This window comes from Odontesthes bonariensis, chromosome 15 (genome assembly GCF_027942865.1).
Source record: "Odontesthes bonariensis isolate fOdoBon6 chromosome 15, fOdoBon6.hap1, whole genome shotgun sequence".
NCBI classification, from domain to species: domain Eukaryota; kingdom Metazoa; phylum Chordata; class Actinopteri; order Atheriniformes; family Atherinopsidae; genus Odontesthes; species Odontesthes bonariensis.
This window is the reverse complement of record NC_134520.1, coordinates 24,425,848-24,446,295: the sequence shown is the minus strand read 5'-3', so window position 1 is coordinate 24,446,295 and position 20,448 is coordinate 24,425,848. Positions and strand designations below refer to the sequence as shown.

Below are 20,448 nucleotides of genomic sequence, written 5' to 3'. Positions count from 1 at the left end.
TGAAATAAATTTGAACCATACACACACACACACACATACACTGGGCATTTATCACACCAAAAATGAGAAGAATTACTGGTCCTTGGAATGTATTAACTGTGTGTTTGTGTCCTCCCTGCAGGCCACGGCCCAGATGGAGGAGCGCTTGTTTGAGATTGTCACCCACTGCTCTCCAGACAGCTCCCTCCCGTTGGCTGACGGAGTGCTTGGCTTCATCCAGCACCAGTTGGTCGAGCTGGTCAGAGACTGTCTGGACAAGTCCCAGAAAGGCCTGGTTACTACCCGCTATTTTGCTGAGCTGCAGGAGAAGCTGGAAAAGCTGCTTCACGAGGTGAGAGAACAGCTAGCTGATACGGATCACGCAGGAATGATGTTTGAGCTGAAGCTGAGCTCTTCAGGTCGTTGCTCACATTTGTTGAAGTGATTAAAGGGGATTGATTGAGCATGAATGAAATCTGATACCAGGGAGGCATCTGATAGTCAAAGGCACAATACATCTGGTTGTTGAAATTCTCAATAACGGTTTGAAGCACTTTAGTCATAAGTTTTATGTGTGCTGTGTTGAAACATTGGTTTCTATAGCAACCTCCACCCTTGTTTCTCTACATGTTGTCAGACAGAAGGCACGGTCAACTTGCTGTACCTCCAGCTGAACTGATAAGTCTGTTCCCATACTGTTGGGGAAAGAAATGCGTTCATCCACAAACGCAACTTTTTAGCCGTGCCTGGGTCATATAGGGTCACATTTCTTTTTAATTTTGTGATCTGAGGATAAATGGTTTGTTTAAAACCCTGATTGTATCCTTGGGAAGTGTCATCTGCTGTACAGAAAGTAATTATCAAGAAGTTAAACCTGGAGTCATTTTCTGTTGACCTATTAAATGAAGCTGTTAGTTTGGAATAAGCAGAAGAACTTTGACTTGTTACCACAAATAAAAACAAAAGGATCTGTGGGAATTGAGTGAGTTGAAGTGCCAGATTCTTCCAGCTGATTTTACACTAAGTGAGCATGTGAGTATTCTGTGTTTTTCTTTGTATGACACCCAGCCGGGAACTGGCCTTGTGACTTTTAATAACAAGACTTTCTTTCTTACTCTTCCACATTCTGCCGCGATCAGAGGATTAGACTATAACCCACATAAACGTAGTAGGCAATGATTGTGATGATCACTGGGAATTAGAGGGAAGTCAAATCATTACAGTAAATTTTGGAAGTAATGATCTGGATTCAGCAGAGTTACACCAGCCTTCTCCTCCTCTTTCTGCCCTTAATAGCAAACTAGGCCAAACAATCCACATAGTGTGCTTACTGTGGTGAAACATGCATATGAATTGAACTTGTAGTTGACTATGCAGTATGCAGCCACTGTTTTACCAGAGCACGTGGACTCCAGTCATCTGAAAGGGAGCTCTTGGATGACTCATAAAGACCCTACTCACCCTGTGGGTTTGTGCTAGATCGTACTATGTCATCAATGGTGACAGAGCCAACCTACCGTAAAAACCAATCCCTTAACTTATTCCGTTTCTAATTGCTAATCACACCAAAGTGTCCCTCCCACCTCTTCAGTATCTAATCTAATCTAACACAGACCCACTCAGTAATTATTCTAATAATTCTCTCAATTTAAAATGACATCATCCCTAAAGTAATTTTGTCAGACAGCTTCTGCTCTTACTTACTTTGGATGCTGTCCTCTGTTTACTTTATTCATATTTCCCATTTCAATAAAACTGAGTGCTTTGCTGGAGGTTTTTTCCACGGGTGGAGTCATTGGGACACACTGTTTCTGAACTTTTAATCAGTTATATTCCACTGACATAACTGAGCTCTGATGAATCATTTGGCAAATCCAATTTTTCTATTTTGAATGAAAAATTAATTGGGAAGGAGGATTCTTTTTTTTTTTTTTTTTTTTTTTTTTTTTTTTTTTTTAAACAATTTTCATTTGTCTTATGTCTCAAATACAAAAACAGGCAGATCGTATTGTGGCATGATGAACAAGTTCTGAACTCTCCCCTCGGCCTCTGCTCCCTCACTGTTTTCCAGGCATATGAACGCTCTGAAAGCGAGGAGGTAACTGTCATCACCCAGCTGGTGCGGAAGATCCTCATCATAATCTCTCGGCCGGCTCGTCTCCTTGAATGTCTGGTAAGCCGTGGAAGACGAAAATCTCCTCCTAATTAAAAATGAGATTGCTTTGTTTGAAAAAAAAAAAAAAGGGGTAGAAGTCGGTTTTCTCCAAAGTAGGATTGAAATGAGATTCTGGTTGAAAGCGCATGCTTGTCGCATCATAAAGCGGCTTCAACAAATGTTTTTGCTTCCGTTGAAAAAGATGCATGAAAGTGTGTTTGTGTTGTGTTTTACATGCGCCAGGCCTCCAGTGTTAAATTTGTCTTCTCAAATATTGACCGTCTTGACTTCTACAATCAGTACATTGGTAGCATTATCATCATACTTGCTATGAGTTTATCATTTCAGGTCATTGAATTGGGGTTATTGTTGGGAAATAAGTACAATTAAAACTTTTGATTGAGAGACTGATTCATTTTACTGCCACACTAAGTTAGAGTTTCACCACTCACGGCGATTACACACTCGCCTTTGCCGTTTCCTGCTTTAAGTTTTCCTATGGCTGACCTCAAAGTCTCCACACTAATTACTCTTGGATGCTGTTGACAGGAGTTTGACCCAGAGGAGTTTTATCACCTACTTGAGGCAGCAGAGGGTCACGCCAAAGTGGGCCAGGGAATCAAGACGGACATCCCTCGGTACATCATCAGCCAGCTGGGTCTGACCCGAGACCTGTTAGAAGGTAAAGGAAATCTCAGTAATCAAGCTAAGCCTCACACTTAATTTACACGGAGGTGGAAACAGTCCTTGGTGCTTCAAAAGCGGCTCAAATGTGGGGGTTTCTGTAAGTAAATGATAGATTTTGTATTTACAGTGTGAATTTACTCTGACTCTTTGACACAAGAACTAAACATGGCAAAGACTTCTACTTACACCACAGGTCTTCCATATGGAGAACATGTTCTGATACATGCTTGCATGCATTTACATTTTAATAATCCTTTGGAAACTACCGTTACTCCTTAACACTAAAATTTAGCAAGTGCCAGGTAATAAAGATGCGTGACATGTGCAGACGGATGCGTTGGAATGAAAAATATGCCAAATAATGTGCTAATTAGCTTGATTAGGATGAACACCTTTTTTCTTGTGACGGCAACAATTCAAGAGCACAGAGTAGAGAGTTCATCCTTTCTCCTCCTGTCCTCCATGTGGAGTAGATGAACTTATGAGGTTTTGATGTGCATTTCTGCATTAACTGGCTCTTTTATTGAGGTCAGCGTTACAATGACTGATGTCCAGCAGCACTGTGCACGTGCAAACTATTTTGTAAAAGCGAATTATGTTAGCTAATCGAAGTCCTTTTTATTCTTTTATTTTTTTCAAGGTGCACATCTTTTAACAGAAATGTATTCATAACCAGCAGGAGACTGATGTTGTCCAAGGGTGTAATCCAGAAAGCAGAAAAAAACCTCTTGTTAACCCTGAAATATGCTGTAGATATTGCGCATGAGTTTGCACATCAGTTTGTAGAAGTTCCCTTTCTGTGAAACATCTAAATCTGTGAGGCGTCAGTTTGGATTGTGGGAAACTGGAACAACAGATTATATTGTTTCTGGAATATTAAACACTGCCTTTTCCTGCTGTTTGTAGACATCGTACAGTATGATGCCAGTCCTTCAGTGTCAGTGGAACCAGAAGCTACAGTAGAGGTACATTTGCTCTTAAAATGAACTTGACATTGACATTGTTTTAAATTGTTTTCAGTACTTTTTTTTGTTCTAAATGTGTCTCCAGAGGATTGGGACTTTTTGTTTTGTTTTGGTTTCCTGAAATGCAGTGACCCATTTTAGTGTGGAAGGATACCATGAATATTTTAAACCATTGTTCTTTTAGCTAAGTGTGTTAAAGAAAACCAACACTCATTTAAGATAAAAGTCAATATCGTCACGCTCTTAAAATAATGACCTACATCATTTTTTTTTTTTTTTTTTAAAGTTTTTCAGAAAATACAAAAAACTAAAACATTCTAAGTCACACTCTTGACGTAAGCCATGATACCACAGGGGTAGAAGCACAATATCTGTTCAACTGAGGATGTAGGCAATTTTACCAGAGGTGTCCAGCATCATGAGCAGATGATTTTGCCAAAAAAATCAGTTTTGTCAAAAAAATGACTTAGGCCATTATTTTTGTGACGATATGAAAAGTTGCTCTGTAAACTGTGACTGCATGTTAGGTACAAGTTTGTTTAGGTGCTGGTATTTCTAATGTTGAGTTCAGAGCAGTTTGTTTATGCAGAACGCAGTACACAAATAAATGTAAATTCAGCTCTGTACTCTCTCCTGATGCACTGTGGCAAAAAAACATTGAGAAATATAAGATATAACACTGAAATTTGTCATTGTGTTATTCTTTGTAATGCATTTCTTTTGGCCTTTGTCAACAAAAGACCACAAGCATGTTTCTGCTTCATCTGTTTAGAATAAAGTCCCACAGACACTGACTCCAACTCGAAGGAAACCTCTTGAGAGTGATTTTCAGACCATAAAGCTGATCAGTAATGGAGCTTATGGGTAAGCAGTAAAGTCAGTAACTTGTTTCACTTTTCATGGCCTCATATTGCACTGTAAAGCTACTCTTACTCCCGGAGTATGAGTTGAGTGTAAATGATTTTGAATTTAATGTAGTTTTTATTGTCCAACAGGGCGGTGTATCTTGTCCGCCATCAGGACACCCGCCAACGATTTGCCATGAAAAAGATCAATCGGCAAAACCTGGTGCTGCGGAACCAGATCCAGCAGGCGTTTGTGGAGCGGGACATCTTAACTTTTGCTGAGAACCCCTTTGTCGTTTCCATGTTCTGCTCTTTTGAGACACGACGTCACCTCTGCATGGTCATGGAGTATGTGGAAGGTAAAGTGTAGACTGCCTGATGCAACCAGTGCATTTTTATGTTTAGAACATTTAGTTTAAACTCGAATGGTTTAAAGCAAGCGATAAGTTACAGACTTTATGTAGCCAACGGGTTCTACTGATCGAAGGTAGCAGTCACATTTGCAGCATTCAGTAACCTGCTTGGTTATTTTGATACTTACAAGAGTCTGATGAAGGGAAACTGTAAATCAATAGAAAAGGGTTCATGGTTTTCTGTTTTGTCTAGGTGGAGATTGTGCCAACTTGCTCAAGAACATGGGCCCGCTGCCAGTAGAAATGTCAAGGATGTACTTTGCTGAAACAGTCCTGGCACTGGAATACCTTCACAACTATGGCATTGTGCATCGTGATCTTAAACCTGACAAGTGAGAACATAAACTAACTCCCACATCCCTCCTGTTCCACATCTTTGCATGAGACTAGCATTGTGCTGTACTGTTGAAATAACATCACAGATACTGGGCAGTTACATACATAAGGATCCAGATTTATATTTTTTCATCCTTCTCCTTCTTTTTACTCTTCGGTCTTGGCAGGATTTGGTGAATGTATCTCATGTGCTGTTTTATCGTAATTTTGTGAAAATGTTTTTTTCCACTCGACAGTTTGCTGATCACATCAATGGGCCACATCAAGCTGACAGACTTTGGTCTGTCTAAAATTGGCTTAATGAACATGACCACCAACCTGTACGAGGGTCACATGGAGAAAGACACGAGAGAATTTGTTGACAAACAGGTGAGACGGTTTCAAATGGAGGAGAATAACGCTAATTTTGGACAGCGGGGATTATGGAAACGGTCGATCTCTGAGCAAAACTAATCTTTGTTGGTTTGCTTTTGCAGGTGTGTGGCACTCCGGAGTACATAGCCCCTGAGGTGATCCTCAGACAAGGCTACGGGAAGCCTGTGGACTGGTGGGCTATGGGAATCATCCTGTATGAATTCCTGGTCGGCTGTGTTCCGTTCTTTGGAGACACCACTGAAGAGCTTTTTGGACAAGTTGTCAGCGGTTAGTTAGAAAAAAATCCCCTGTGTAGTCATTTATTTGCTTATTTTATTTATTTACTTTAATATATCTAGTTATTCAGTAGTTATGGTAAATTTCAGTTTCAGTGCTGAAGAAATTGACCTCTTTCAAAGATTAAAGATGTCAAGTTAGTAAAATCTTGACAATTTCGCTGCGGACTGCAGTTAAATTACTCAGAATAGTTGTGCACTTTATTGCATTCTTGTCAGAGCAGGTCTACATACTGTGGTTGTGTTCTCAGATTAATCAGAGAACCTGAAAATGGAAAAAGAAACTCAATTTTAACACCGGATGTTTTTTGTTTTTTTTTATTCAAATGCTCTCATTTATAATTGGTACACTAACATAACTCAGTCTAGCCCCATGACAACCTAATAGTAATCTCAGGCTTTTGCAGGCAAACGTCTCTTATTTGCTCATGTTTTGATATGACTGCATCTTTAAAGTTAATGACTGCTTACCTCACTGCTTTTTTTGTGATCTCACGAATGGCCTCTTATTTCTCCGATGGTCAGATGAAATCATTTGGCCAGAGGGAGACGATGCCTTGCCTCCTGAAGCCCAGGACCTGATCACCCGCTTGCTGTGGCAGAGTCCTTTAGAGCGACTGGGAACGGGTACTATTAATGATGATGTATAATAAGCAGTGTTTGATTTAGTTTGATGTTGTTCCCTCAAATTGATGAGATTATGGTACCAGATTTATGGTGCAGGAAAAAAATTCAACTTCGGAAGTGCTTATACGAATGTTAAAATCTTACTTTGCAAATTAAAGGAAGTTTTACTGAAAACTGTGTGATTGCAGGTGGTGCCTCAGAGGTGAAGCAACACCCCTTTTTCCTGGGTTTGGATTGGAATGGACTCCTACGCCAGAAAGCAGAGTTCATTCCTCAGCTGGAGGCGGAGGATGACACCAGTTACTTTGACAGTAAGTAACAGGGAAGACTGTATTCTGAATTCCACATATCAAACAGTACAAGATTAGTAAAGGCCAGTGTTGTGTGATAAGTTTTGCATGGGATTATACTATGGGTGCAAACGGTGTCTTTTCTGTATTCAGCTCGTTCGGATCGCTACCGTCACATGGCATCTGATGAAGATGAGGAAACCAATGACGAGGAGTCGTCTTTGGAAATTAGACAATTTTCTTCCTGGTCGCACCGTTTCAGCAAGGTAAACACTGCTGGGATCCACTGAAGTATAACATGGAAGAAAATAAATAAATAAAAGACAACTGTGTTTTCAGGTTGTTTTACTGTGTGTATTGTTCATTATTAATAGGTCTACCTGGCCACAACATATCCATATTTGACAGATACCGAAGGGATGTTGTGACCTGCTCAGTGTGTCAAAAACATGGATGTTGGGATAATAAAGTAAAATTAGCAGAAGACCTCCCGAGAGGGTTCTGATCATCAGTCCAGCTCCATATTTCACTGCCTCTCTCATGTTTATTCTTTAAGGTTTACAGTAGCACAGAACATCTGGCGACGCCGTCCAACCTGAGCTTCTCTTCGGACCGGAGCCACAGTGAAGACAAGGAGGACCGCGGGGACGTGGGAGGACTTGTTCCCTCGCCGAGCCCAGCAGATTGCATTGTGGAAAACAGACAGTCTGGGCGAATGGCCAGGTAGTGTGAAATATATTCCACAGTTTGTGATGAGCTTTTTGTGTTTGTCTTAAGGATTTGTTCATATTGTTGAGGTGCTTTTTTTTTGCCAGGTTGCATATAAGATGCTGTCAAAACAAACAAGAAATGAACACTTCACCAGTACCCGGAGCCGCTGTCTCTTCAGAACTCGTGGCCGATTCGCTGTTGTTTTGATCACTTGATCTCACACCAGATGATTAAATTCTGAAAATGGTCTTTGACTGTCTGCAGCCTTCGCCCTCGGGCCTCCTCCAGCTCCTCCCAGTCTGAGAGAAGCACCAGTCCTCTGGTGATGAGCAGCACTCAAAGCCTGGAGATGATGCCCCGCTTTGCCCTCTCAACTGATGATGAGGGTGAATCCAAACATTTCACATTTCTCTTCACGAGATACAGACGCTTCTACCAGAGGCTTTAGCAATGAGCACATGAATACGTTATTTACCTTTAAACTGTGCTGTCTGCAGCTGAGGTGGTGGTGTCGAACCTTCGGAGGATCAGAATTCGCAGCAACAGCACCGGGGCCAAACACTCGTCCCCCAAGGAACCAGCAGGCCCTCGACGTTTCGGTAACCAGCTTGAGACGCCGGACAGACAGAGGCTTCCCTGCGGAGGAAAGGTTCCCAAGTCGGCCTCCATCTCAGCCCTGTCCCTCATCATCACTACGGGTACGCTGAAGGTTATCGTCATCTCAAAATCCAGCTGAAAATAGAATTATCTCATCGTTTAGTTAACTTTCCAGCTGCAGTCTGTGATTTCAGTGGAAGTAAAACACGAAAAAAAAAACATGAACACAAGATTTTAGTATATACAACTGTATTTTTATGTAAAGCAGGCCTAGATTTACTATTATAAAAGCTGAGACTATGTCTGTATTTGAGTAAATATGATACATTTGTATGTTTCAGATGACTCTCCCAGCGGCCTCCAGCCCTGTCCAATCTCCCCGCGCTCGCTGTCTTCCAACCCCTCATCTCGTGACTCGTCCCCTAACAGGGACCTGTCGTTCAGCCCTGGCAGCCTGAAGCCACCCATTGTCATCCACACTTCAGGGAAGAAATACGGCTTCACTCTGCAGGCCATCCGGGTTTACATGGGTGACAGCGACGTCTACACCGTGCATCATATGGTGTCGGTAGGTGTTACAATAAGTCTTTAAAACGTTTCCCGCATGCCTGAAACTACCCTTTGTGTGTGTTTCAAATGTTTTATTTTCGTGATCTCAAACTAGAAGAGTGCTATAAAGAGGTGGTTATGTAATGCTCAAAACAAAAATCCACTCCTCATTGTTCTGAAAGAGTGTGGAGGAGGGCAGCCCGGCTCACGAGGCAGGTCTGTGCACGGGAGACCTCATCACCCACGTGAACGGAGAGTCGGTCCAGGGCCTGATGCACCCAGAGATGATAGAGCTGCTACTGAAGGTAAAAACTGCCCGACGTGGCAGCTTCTTAGTTGCTTTGAAATATAGCTGAAATAGCTTTTTCTTTTCAATCTTTTCTGTTGACAAAAAAAATAAAAAATCCTTCATTACCACCAAATGTGCAGAGCGGCAGCAAGGTGACTCTTCAGACCATAGCGCTTGAAAACACTTCGATCAAAGTGGGTCCAGCTCGGAAGAGCAAACACAAAGGCAAGATGGCTCGCCGCAGCAAGAGGAGCAAGAAGAGAGATAATTATGACAGGTGAAGATCTGGGGTTTGGTTGTTTTGCTTTTTTCTTAGGCTCTGCAGTGTTGCTTGTCATTTGTTGACTTTTTTTAGGCTGCTAAATGTTGGCTATCAGTTCGCTTTTTTTTTCCCTTTTTTTTGCAGGAAAAGTTTAAACATTTTTTTGATTAAAAACAATAAATCCATGAGAAATTTCTTCCAATCACATTTGCCCTCATGCTCTCTCTTAGACGGCGGAGTATCTTGAAGAAACTGTCCAAGCAGAGCACCGTCATGCACAGCAGTCGCAGCTTCTCCTCGGGTCTTCATCACTCTGTTTCCTCCAGTGAGAGTCTTCCAGGCTCCCCGACACACAGCCTCTCCCCCGGCCCCTCCACACCCAGCAGGAGCCCTGCGCCTGACCATCAGGGCTGTGGTAAGTCAACTGTTACTTCAAGATTTTTTCTGATGGGTAACACGGAAATGCGGTCGGTTGATATTTTGCAGTTGCATGCCGAATGTACTTTAAGCCTTTGTGATCATCTTTGGTAGTATTCATTTGTTTACCCATTACACCTAAATGTTGTGCAGTATTTGAAACAATGTTACCTCTGTTCCCTAGACAACCACTCTCCTCAGAGCACATCTCCTTGCTCCAGCTCTCCCAGTTCCCCAGCAGCACACATCCGACCCAACTCTCTCCACGGCCTGGGCTCCAAACTCAGCACGCATGGCTACACTAAGGTGGGCCGTAGGAAGTCAACCAGTAACATCCCCCCCTCTCCTCTGGCCTGCAGTTCCTCCTCATCCTCCAACCAGCCACTTTCTCCACAACGCTCGCCCTCGCCGCTGCCAGGCTTTGCGAAAACCCTTCACTCTTATCACGGCAAAACCCTGTCGCCCCCCACCATCGTTAGACATATTGTCCGGCCCCGCAGTGCGGAGCCACCTCGATCTCCTCTGCTCAAGAGGGTGCAGTCGGCTGAGAAGCTCTCTGGAATGTATCACGGAGAGAAGAAGTCTTATGCCCCCCGCAGGCACACTCTAGAAGTGCCTTTTTATGGTGAGGGTGACCTGCTGGGAGAATCTGAAGTAGAGTGTGGAAGCTTTTACATGGGCGCTGACCACAGCAGGCTGGGGGGCTACATGAGCAGCCAAAGGTTACGGGAATCTGGAACGGAACGGTCAGAGCAGCTGGTTGTGATGCGGAAGCTCAACCTGTCCGAGCGGCGGGACTCCTTTAAGAAGCAGGAGGCAGTTCAAGAAGTGAGCTTTGACGAGCCAGATGAGAAAACCAGCAGCGGTGTGACGGGTACCACCACAGCCCCCGGAGTCCAGACACAGCCTCTGCAGCAGCACAGGACGGCCTGGATGCTCACTCGGCCTCAGAGTAGAGAGGTGGAACTGGAAGTGCCGGTGGTGAGGAGGTTCACGCTGGTGCCGCAGATCGCTGTTCAGGGTTCAACGGAGAGCGAGGAGCAAGACGAGTGGGAGCCATGCTCAGATGGAGAGGATGCCACCGAAAACCCTGAGCTGGAGATCACTTCATCCCAGCAGCAGCAGACAGAACATCCACTAGCTGACAGCAGTCAGGCAGCAGGAACCCCTCCCACTGCCCCAGCATCAGAGAAGACTGAGTGCTGAGAGGAAACCCTTCAAAAAGTGCTTGACAGCTCATGACTGCACTCAATTCAACTGCTCAGATCTAATCGTTCTGCTCCCACATACAATGAAGCGGAGTTGTTTCCAGCCTGAGCCCAGGTGGAGTGAAGGTTGTAAGCTCATTTACAAACTGGCTGAAAATGTGGGAGATGGTTTTACTTGAATTTTGTATTGTAAATATTTACAGACTAATACAGAATTTCTGGTTGTATTTATTACATTTGTAAAGTATAATGAGTTCATAACAGGGAAAGAGGGAGGTTCTCGTTGTTGGAACAGCCAAGGCTCAAATGTTTTGTATCTATAAAATGTGGTTTTATGTTTTTTTTTTTGTTTTTTTTAAATGGAATTTTTTGGGGTTTTTTTTCTAAAAATGTCTATTTTTAATTAAATTCTGGTAGTACAGATAATGCTGGATTGTTGTAGGACCAAAAGGTAGAGAAGTCGTAGAATCAGTCAAGACCCCACCCCCACTCCCCTCCTGTTAGTCTGTTAGGGTTTTTATAGTGCAGGTTCAGTAGTGCTGATATTGACTTTCAAAAACATCAGAATGATCTTTTTAGTTTACACCGCAGGTAACGTGGTAAATTAGCCGTTTTATGACCATTTTTCAGTCGGTAATTATTTATATATCGTAGATGTCCATTGTTACTTTGCCTCAGCCTCCCTTGCCAACCACAACAACTGCCTACAGGAAAATGAGACTCCACCAACTTGTTTTGCACGTTCCTTGCCGTGTGAATTCATGGTCACGGCATTGTTTTACCAGCCAGCACTGGTGCAGTGTTACAGTTCACACTGAGACACTATCCGGCTGTGACTTTGAAGTCAAGTCTGTTTTCAGGACATGATGAAGCCACCTGGAAGGGTTTGATGTGCCATATCGGAGCAGCGTTCTCTTGGACTGCATCATTGATGTTTAAACAACAGTTGAACTCGACATAAAAGCTTTTTTTTTTTTAAGTTTCTCTTCACCGCTGGCATTGTAATTGTTGCAACACAATGGGAAGCTGATTAAGAAGCTTCTTTTTGAGGTGGTTTTGATCACCTCACGCTTCACTTTGCCTCATTCTGCAACAGCTTGTTCCACTGATGGCACGAAAAACCTTTGAGCAGCCAGACTGAGGTGTGCGCTTCCTTCAAAGCATGCAGGGAACCGCAGGATTGTCTTTTTCTCCTTTAAAGCAGTTTGGTGTTCATCTTAAGTGTTTCATCCTTGTGTTTCCAAGGAAGTATTTGTCTTCATTTTACTCCACACCGTTGTAAAAGACGTCTCGCATAAATGACCCGCTCCTACGTTCTGTACTGTGTTATTGTGTTTACACTAGACGGAGAAAGTGCACTATTTTGACACGTTTTGTAGCGAGATGTGAAAGGCAAGGGACACATTTATGGTGAACGCAAACCCAGGGCTTCTTTGAACAAATGTTCGTCTCTGTTTTGTACAAATATTGATGTATATTTTGGTAGCAATGCTGTGTACAATTCCAAATGTGTTGCGATGATGTAATACTGTACGCACTATGACAATGATAATTTGTGGAACCAGAAGGTTTGTCTTTTATTTTCCTTACATTTAATCCTTTTTTTTTTTTTTTTTTACAAAACATCTTGTTGGGGTTCAGTCTTTCACATTCACACAGGTTTGATGTATTGAGTATTACTTTTTTTTTGTTAGTGGTCGTTTCAAGTTTTGTACAGTTTCTCCGTCTTCTGTTTATATAAAGCATCAGAATAGCTGAGGTGTTACTTTGAACCCCTCTCCTCCTTGGAGGCTTTAAATCTCGTCAAGACGACCTCTCATAATGCTGTCATCTGTGGGCAGAACACTGAGTGGCTCAGTTATTTCTGCAGTCTGGCAGAACTGTTTACAATAAAGAAACATACGATGTACTGTACACTTTATATCATGTGGTTCTATATGATGAAACTTTCTTCTTTTATACTAAGAAAGAAGTTGCATATCTGTATTTGTTTTGAAGTAACCGTTCTTGAAGATGAATTTAGCGCCAAGCTGAGAAGGGTTTTTGAAGGCTTACATGCATGTAAGTTTCACAGTGTTGGATTTTTGCAGCCTGTTTTTGAAGAATTGATACAAAGAAGCAGTTCTTTTTTCTTTTCTTTTTTTTTTTTAATTCAAAAGGGATTAGGGTAAGCTTACGTCACACTATATTAGGCCTCAGCAGAAGCTAGTCTTGATTTTGGAGGCACTAAACTTAGTTTGTAATGGGATTTTTGATTGGTGCACATGTGACGTGGAAAGTAAAGCTAAAGCTTGGATGGATAATGAAATATCCATCTTGCAAAGAGTAGCAGTGTTCAAGACGGACAAAGTAAACCAGATATCGCTAAATATACCAATGTGAGTTCTAAAAATGTTATGGGATGATCTTTGGGAGAGATCTCATCATAGGTTTCTTTAGATAACCAGGGTTCTTGTTTGGATGTAAACATACTTTGTCACTGTGCTGATCGCCACCAGTTGAAGGTTTTGTCTCTGCCGTTGAAGCCACTGGAGGTCAATAAAGGCACAGTCAGTGTTCAACATACTCTCAAAGAACAAACTGGCAGGTCAAGCTGTTGTACATGTGCACGTGTTCTCCTGTGGACTGTTCTGTTCAGTGCATGCTGCATGAGACAAGCACACAGCTGTAATACTTGACTGCATGGTATACCGGCGTTGTCGCCATGTACTGTGTTTTCTTGTGCAAAGAATAAACTTTGTATTTCTCTTTAGTTGAACTTTCTGTTTTGTTGACATGATTGCATACCAAACGTGGCATTTGTTAAGTCACAGGCAGTGCTCTAATACACAGGTTTTAACATGGAAAATGTTTTCTGTTCACGTAGCTTAACATGATCTGTCCAGTAATGGAGGAAGGTTTGACATAAAATGTATTTCACTTGTTCAGAACAGGAGTCCAGGTAGGTTCATTAAAGGTTAAGCTTTACAACATGACTTGCTCTGTGGTGTACAGAATAATTCTGTAATATAATATATAATAATAATAACAATGTAATTTTTTTTGAGTGTGTGACTTAGTCTGCAAAGTTTAAAAGCCTAAAGTTCACACTGAAGACAGTCGTGCACTTCCATACTAGACACTGTTTCTGAAACACTTCAATTGTCATCCATTACTTATGGAACATTTTTGCATGGCATCTATCTGGTGGCAAGTTTATTTTGTCTCAAACAAAGAAGAAGCAGCTTTACTTACAGCACACCGATTATACCTGACTATGCCTTTTGGGAGGGAGGGGTATCTCGAGGAGAAAGTCCCTAAACTTGGATAGAGAGGTTTAAAGAGGCGCAGCAGTAATGTAAATCATGAAAACAAATTAACGGATATCAACCTTTAACCTCTTGAACTTCTGGGAGATGCGTAGAATAAAGTTCTGAACCTGTAAAAGGATGTGGCGTGCTTTTAAGTTGCAGTTTATGGGTCTCGTCTTGGGAGCCACACAGGTGTCGGTAATAACACTACATTAAAATGGGTGATTTAAGTCTAAAACTAAAGGTGTATAATTTTCTGATATAATATCGCCAGTAGTGTAGTGCAGGTTGTGTGGTCTATACCCACATTTTATACCTGCTGAGCAAATAAGCTTCTCAGTTCAGGTGTGCATCACATTCAGTAATGTGGTGCAAGAGCTTTTTTATATATTTTTTTCTCAAGGATTGTGACACATGCTTCTCTATTTGTGAAAGCAATGATTTCATTATGTTGATTCTTAAGTAAAGCCAAGCAAACAGTTACTCCAGACGCTATAAAACCATTAGATCTCACAATTCTGAGTTGTAAAGCCTCCAAATCCGTCCTTTTAAATCCAGCGGTTCCCGTCTTGGCCGCCAGGTGTCAGTGATGTGCTGAGAAACCCGGTAACACCACAGAAGAAGCCCGTGTCCTTCACAACAGCTAACATGGCTACTGCTACTAAACTCATTCAGAGGCTACGAAATTTTTTATCTGGGGTAAGCAACTAAATTACGGTTGATCTTGTAAATGAAGCCAGGATGTTCTTTGTATCTAACATAAATTCTCACTGTGTGGTAATAAATCGGCAGGATTAGGCAACTATCTTTTGAGAGCTACCTCGAGCTAGCAGCAGTTGTCCGAGCTGAGCGTTTAACATGTAAAGGAGACACATTGGTTTCGATAATGTGGGGGTTTCAGCGAACAAATATTCACTTCTGTTGTTTTTATTTTCCAGCATGATCTGCAAGCCAAACTGCAGCTGCGATATGATGAGATAGCAAAGAGGTGAGACACCGTCTTTACTTAAAAATTGGGAGAAAAAAGACCGGTTGGGGCATTTGCTTTCAATAACACGGTCACACAAGAAGCATCCTTCACCAAGCTGTTGCCCCGTTTTTGGTGTTTTACTTAACTGGCATTTAAACTGTGAATCAAGACCCATTGCGATTTTAAGCGCCCCATTGCAGATCCCAGTAATCCAAATGATAGATAATAGACATTACCAGGTTAAATGTGGGTAAAATGGCTTTAAAATGTCCTCTTTTCAACTCCTAAGCCATGAAAGGAGACATGCCTTTTTAGTTCACAAGCTGACACAATTTCCCGAGGTCCTCGTGAAATGTTTGTGACAAGACAACACACAGTTCAGCAATTGTTTTTTCTTCCAGTTACATACACCTTTATTTAAAGGGTGTGGAATGACCCAACGGGTTAGCAACGGTACCCCACAGCAAGGGAGTTTCTCCAGGTACTTCCACAGTCCAAAACATGCATGTCAGGCATCTCCCCCTGGGAGGGAGAGTCTGTGTGGCCCTGTGATGGACTGACGACCTGTTCAAAGTGTATCCCGCCTCCTGGCTTCAGCCCCACTGTTTTAGAAAATGGATGAAGTGCTTTACTTCAGGTCTCTTTCTCTCCCCTAGGGTCTGCCTCTTTTGAGATATGCAGTAATGATAATCCCTGGAACACTTCTTTTAAAAAGCCGGGCATGTTAAAACATGCAGAGCATAACGAATGCTGGCCTCTATTAACATTAAGGCTTTTTACTTATACGGCCAATACTTTAAGCATTTTTGTTTTTTAAATGTCTGTCACCTATGCTGTACAAAATGGAAATCAAAATTTCTAACTGGTAGCAAAAGGATGAGTCCGATTCTTTTGTTGGGATATAAATCATGAAACTTTACTGAAGTGAAATTTTGTAAGAGGGACTTGAAATGATTATTGTTATTAAACTATATGAGATTGCACAGTTTATGCAACCATGGTCTTTACAGAGAGAAATGTTGTTTCACCTGGCAGCTGGTGGTAATGTGTCTCCACCACCAACAGGTGGCGGTAAAACACAGAGCTGTTTGTGTTGTGTTCGTTTTTTCTGAGAGAAGATATACAAAATCCAAGTCTAGCTCAGAATTTAATTAAATGGTTCAAGGTTTAAGTTGCACAGCGCTGTGGACCTCTCTCTGCCAGGCAGTCTGAGAAAAAGGGAATCACTCTTTTGCAAAATAAACTTTTATATTGCCATACAAATAATATGTAAATATTATTGGTCCAAAAGTTTGGGAGAAGCCGTTGTTTAGACTTGGCTTTCCTTTATTGGTCCTTGGAGCCTCGTACCCCATCTCTGCTCCATTCAGATGTCTTCTCCCTGTGTGGGAAAACTCCTCCCTATCTCCCTGTGTCTGGTACTTTTCCACTATAGGCTTCATCCCACCTGTTGTGACTCCCCCTGTAAGCATGTGGCAGTTTCTCTCAACACTCAACTCAGTCTCTTTCCTGTTTTAACCCATCACACCATGGGGTCAATGCTTGTTCCATTCAAAAAGGAGTGTATCAACTCTGTACAAGCACAATGCATAAATGTGTACAATAAAAGGTAATATTAAACCCTCAACATTTGCCAACCGGCTCCAATACAACTCATTTGGTACTGTGAGCTTAGCTGCTAATGGTGCTCCAACAAGAAAATGAGAAATGAGAACGTCATCCAGCATAAACGCTGTTAGGTGAAGCTGTGCTTAGCAAGTTTACCTGCAGTACGCGCTGTTATTTAAGAACAAATACAGATATTATCCCCATGATACGTCTCCTGAAAATGTATTTTCAGGTTTAAACAAAAACAGCTTAAAAGAAAGATTCAGTCAGATCTGTTTCTCAAATCCTTCATTTTCAGTCATATTCTATGTCTCCCTGCTATGTGCAGCCTTACTGAAGATTGTTTACGCTGTTTTATCCGTAGGACACAGCCACCACCTAAACTGCCGGTCGGCCCGAGCCATAAGTTTTCCGACAACTACTATTACACCAGAGATGGCCGCAGAGAGTCGGGACCTGCCACCGTTGTGATGTCAACACAGAAAGCTCTTACGGCTGGCAGGTAAATCAAATTGTGCATTTACCTGTGCGACTTAATGCCTCAGCCTCTCGAGTTCACGTCAGCTCGGGGATGCAGAACGCACAGTAATCCATCTCCTTTATGACTCTTAGATAATGCGCGGCTTAGAAAACTGTGAGTGAAAGTGAGAGTTTTCAGTTTGTACTTTTAGCCGAGTCTGTTTGTTTTTTTCCTTTTAGTCAAGTTGCCGAAACTCAAAAGGCTCCAGTGACACCAGGAGCTACATATAAAGAGCCAACACTCTCCACAGATCAGCCATACCTCTGAGCAACGGGACGAACGTCTTCATCACTTCTCACCCACATGTGCTACAGAGCCCCTGATTAAAGATGTTGGTCGTATCTTGTACAATAGAAAATGTGAATAAAATGTTATACGTTTCCTTGTTTAATTGTCCAGCTCTTTGGTCACATCAGTGTTAATTGTGCACTCACATTTACTGCTGACAGGAAGTTTGGAAATGCTTGAGTTGGAAGACTTGGCAGATGTGTAATAATTGAGCCACTGAATCCTATGAACAGAGGGCTGTTCCACGAACGTAGCTAAAGAAAGCCAGGCTGTATCAGGAAAGCCTCGCTTAAACTAACTGTGATCAATAAAGCGAGGGAAACGGCATGACTAACAACTGCAGAAAGACTAAATGCATATGTTATGAAAGTTTCATACCATTGTCAATTGTTACACGTCCTCATGTATTTATGCTCTCCTCTTGGTGTTATAATTTGTTTACATACAGCATGCTGAATTGTCTCGATGTACTGCACAAATATACTGGCCCTGCTCAGTTTATTAATAACCCAATAATCAACACGCATCATCATACTTTGTGACTATATTATCGTGAGTGTGTGACACATTATTTTTTCACTGTTACATCTCAACAGGAGCAATCGAGAAAAGCCAGGCATTCCACGAATCCAGTTTCGTGGAACACCCCTCTGGTGTGTGACCATGGCTTTGGTGTTGTCTATTCTGAAGTCGCAGGCCTGTCAGTTAAATCCTTGGCCACTTCACGTGCCAAATTGTCTTATGGCAAAACGGTCAACCCTCACTTACTTACGTTATCAGGCAAGAGCCTTATCTGGCAGCTCTGTCAGCAGCGCTGTTTGTGAATGGTTTCATTTTCAAATGCAGCGTGAAAAGTTGAGGCTACAGATAAGTGCAGATCGTTTACTGCAAGAACCTGTTACTACTTCTCAAACGATACAGTTCGATAGCAGATATTTATCTTAATGTAGGTTAACTCAGAGAGGCAAGCACTTAATTTCATACTTGGGAGATCAGTGTTCAAAGTGTAAATGCAAGAGATGAAATCCTATTACATTCAGCTGTGTTGTTTAAACCCATAACTGAGCAAAATTCAGCAGGTTACAGGACCTGCAGCTTCTAAATCAGATCAGCTGTTTCGCAGCTCTGCTGTCAGGTCAATCTTGGATTATGCTTCATAGAGTGACCTAAAAAAGAAAAAAAAATCTTGGTATTTCATAACAAACGTGGTGTCTTTTTTTTTTTCCTTCTTTTGTTTTTACGTTTAAGAGCAGAGTGGATACAAGCTGGGTTGTACAATATAAATTTACAATCCGCTGGAACATTTTCCTATCTGCCCTTTGGCCCACATTCTTACCAATGAAACCCATGCAGATTATTTTAGCTGTTTACACTCTTTGTGAGGAATTTGCGAGGCCTATGGGATTAGGGTTGTTGCGTCGCTTTAATGCAAACACTCGATGAAAACTGACCAATCTAACGCAGCCATGTACAACAAAGAGCTAGAAGTGATGATTTGGTGTCAAGGCAGAAAAAAAACAAACCTCCAAATATGTTGTGGAGATGGATTACCTCTGATTGCTCAAGTATGTGATTTTGAAATTTCAAAACTGCCCATAAAACTATCCAAATTTCATCAGCATCTTCTGTTAAATTGGAAATTGATGTTCAGGCATAATTTCAGCCCTCATATTGTACCATTAATCGGGTAATATTGAGTAGAAGGAAGTCTATGTTTATGGAAGACTGAATGACTCAACAAATTTGGTCTGTTAGACACATAATGGATGATAATGGAAACATACTTGAATTGAATGATTTTAATGCTTAATATAGCATGAGCTGCTCCAGTGAGACTTATAGGAAAGTCATACAGAATATCCCACAAGTCCTTATCCAATCAATAAAGAACAATATCTTGAACATTCCAACTCCAAATTTACATAAAATAAAGTTAGATGATATGGACCTAGTAAGTGAAAATGTAACAATAATTATTTAAGACAGTATTCAGTAAACACCTTATACCCAGTTATAGCAAAAAGCTCTTCATTCTTAGAGATTATAACAAATCTGAAAAATCAACTATTCAGATAAAATACTTAAAATTCCCAGTTCCCCCAAAATGTAAAGAAGTTAATTTAAAAAATATAAACAACATCTATCCCTCAAATTAATTTTTAAAAAGAACATTTAAATTTGTTGTAGAAAACTGTTATAATTGCCAAACAAATCTGGAAACAACAGAACCACCTATTTTATGAATGTGAGACTGTCCAAAATCTGTGGAAATCTCTCCATGACTTATTATCGTCCAGTTCCATAAACACTGATTTCTGGTCTTTTCAAAACATCCAAGTAGGTGTAATCCTCAAAGATAAAAAAAAAAAAAACAGAGTTAAATAACCTCATCATCATGTCAATATGCCAAATCCCCACCTTCATGGCTTGCATTAAAAAAATTATATATCCTTGTTACAAAAATGTTTGAAACATATAAATAATCCCCATGCAGATCAATTATACACACTCATAGCAAATCTTAACCTGTCCTAACCCCTTGTAACTGTTTAGAATGGACTTACCTTTTCTCCTTGTTTTTTTATTATTTATTATCCCTTTTTTATCTTGTGCAAGATCTTTCAATATTTATTTTTCTATAAGAGATAGCCCACACTACAATAATTTATTTTCTTTCAATTTGTACTGAGGTGTGAATATGTGAAGTTAAAAAAACAAAAACTGTTTACTTTTGAGTAAGTCATTGTTCTGTCAATGTGACATGTTTGAATAAATAATAAAAATAAATAAAT

General features: G+C 41.2%; 2 protein-coding genes across 5 annotated transcripts in view; both read left to right on the top strand.

Annotated features, from left to right (window-relative positions):
- Window positions 1–13,955, top strand: part of mast3b (microtubule associated serine/threonine kinase 3b) — a 33,498-nt gene extending 19,543 nt beyond the window's left edge. For all 4 annotated transcript variants that reach the window (XM_075485622.1, XM_075485623.1, XM_075485625.1 and 1 more), the window contains 20 exons: window positions 122–331; window positions 2,051–2,152; window positions 2,684–2,816; window positions 3,728–3,786; window positions 4,559–4,650; window positions 4,782–4,990; window positions 5,238–5,376; window positions 5,617–5,749; window positions 5,857–6,022; window positions 6,556–6,657; window positions 6,846–6,968; window positions 7,101–7,213; window positions 7,504–7,670; window positions 7,923–8,044; window positions 8,156–8,356; window positions 8,597–8,823; window positions 8,987–9,109; window positions 9,234–9,370; window positions 9,586–9,770; window positions 9,957–13,955. In XM_075485622.1, coding sequence (XP_075341737.1) covers window positions 122–331; window positions 2,051–2,152; window positions 2,684–2,816; window positions 3,728–3,786; window positions 4,559–4,650; window positions 4,782–4,990; window positions 5,238–5,376; window positions 5,617–5,749; window positions 5,857–6,022; window positions 6,556–6,657; window positions 6,846–6,968; window positions 7,101–7,213; window positions 7,504–7,670; window positions 7,923–8,044; window positions 8,156–8,356; window positions 8,597–8,823; window positions 8,987–9,109; window positions 9,234–9,370; window positions 9,586–9,770; window positions 9,957–10,978 — 3,765 coding nt within the window. In that variant the 3' untranslated portion in view covers window positions 10,979–13,955. The remainder of the gene's footprint in view (window positions 1–121; window positions 332–2,050; window positions 2,153–2,683; window positions 2,817–3,727; window positions 3,787–4,558; window positions 4,651–4,781; window positions 4,991–5,237; window positions 5,377–5,616; window positions 5,750–5,856; window positions 6,023–6,555; window positions 6,658–6,845; window positions 6,969–7,100; window positions 7,214–7,503; window positions 7,671–7,922; window positions 8,045–8,155; window positions 8,357–8,596; window positions 8,824–8,986; window positions 9,110–9,233; window positions 9,371–9,585; window positions 9,771–9,956) is intronic.
- Window positions 13,956–14,867: 912 nt separating this feature from the next.
- Window positions 14,868–17,749, top strand: ndufa7 (NADH:ubiquinone oxidoreductase subunit A7). Its single transcript, XM_075485621.1, has 4 exons — window positions 14,868–14,969; window positions 15,209–15,258; window positions 17,213–17,350; window positions 17,548–17,749. Exons 1-4 carry the CDS (start codon window positions 14,919–14,921, stop codon window positions 17,633–17,635), a joined length of 327 nt encoding a protein of 108 aa, XP_075341736.1. The 5' UTR covers window positions 14,868–14,918; the 3' UTR covers window positions 17,636–17,749.
- The last annotated feature ends 2,699 nt before the right edge of the window (window positions 17,750–20,448 follow it).

Bases quoted from the DNA above. Each gene is read 5' to 3' on its own strand.
- ndufa7 (XM_075485621.1), top strand. From the start codon at position 14,919: ATGGCTACTGCTACTAAACTCATTCAGAGGCTACGAAATTTTTTATCT. The intron at 15,259-17,212 runs GTGAGACACCGT...TTTTATCCGTAG, and splicing joins TATGATGAGATAGCAAAGAG to GACACAGCCACCACCTAAAC. The intron at 17,351-17,547 runs GTAAATCAAATT...TTTTCCTTTTAG, and splicing joins AAAGCTCTTACGGCTGGCAG to TCAAGTTGCCGAAACTCAAA.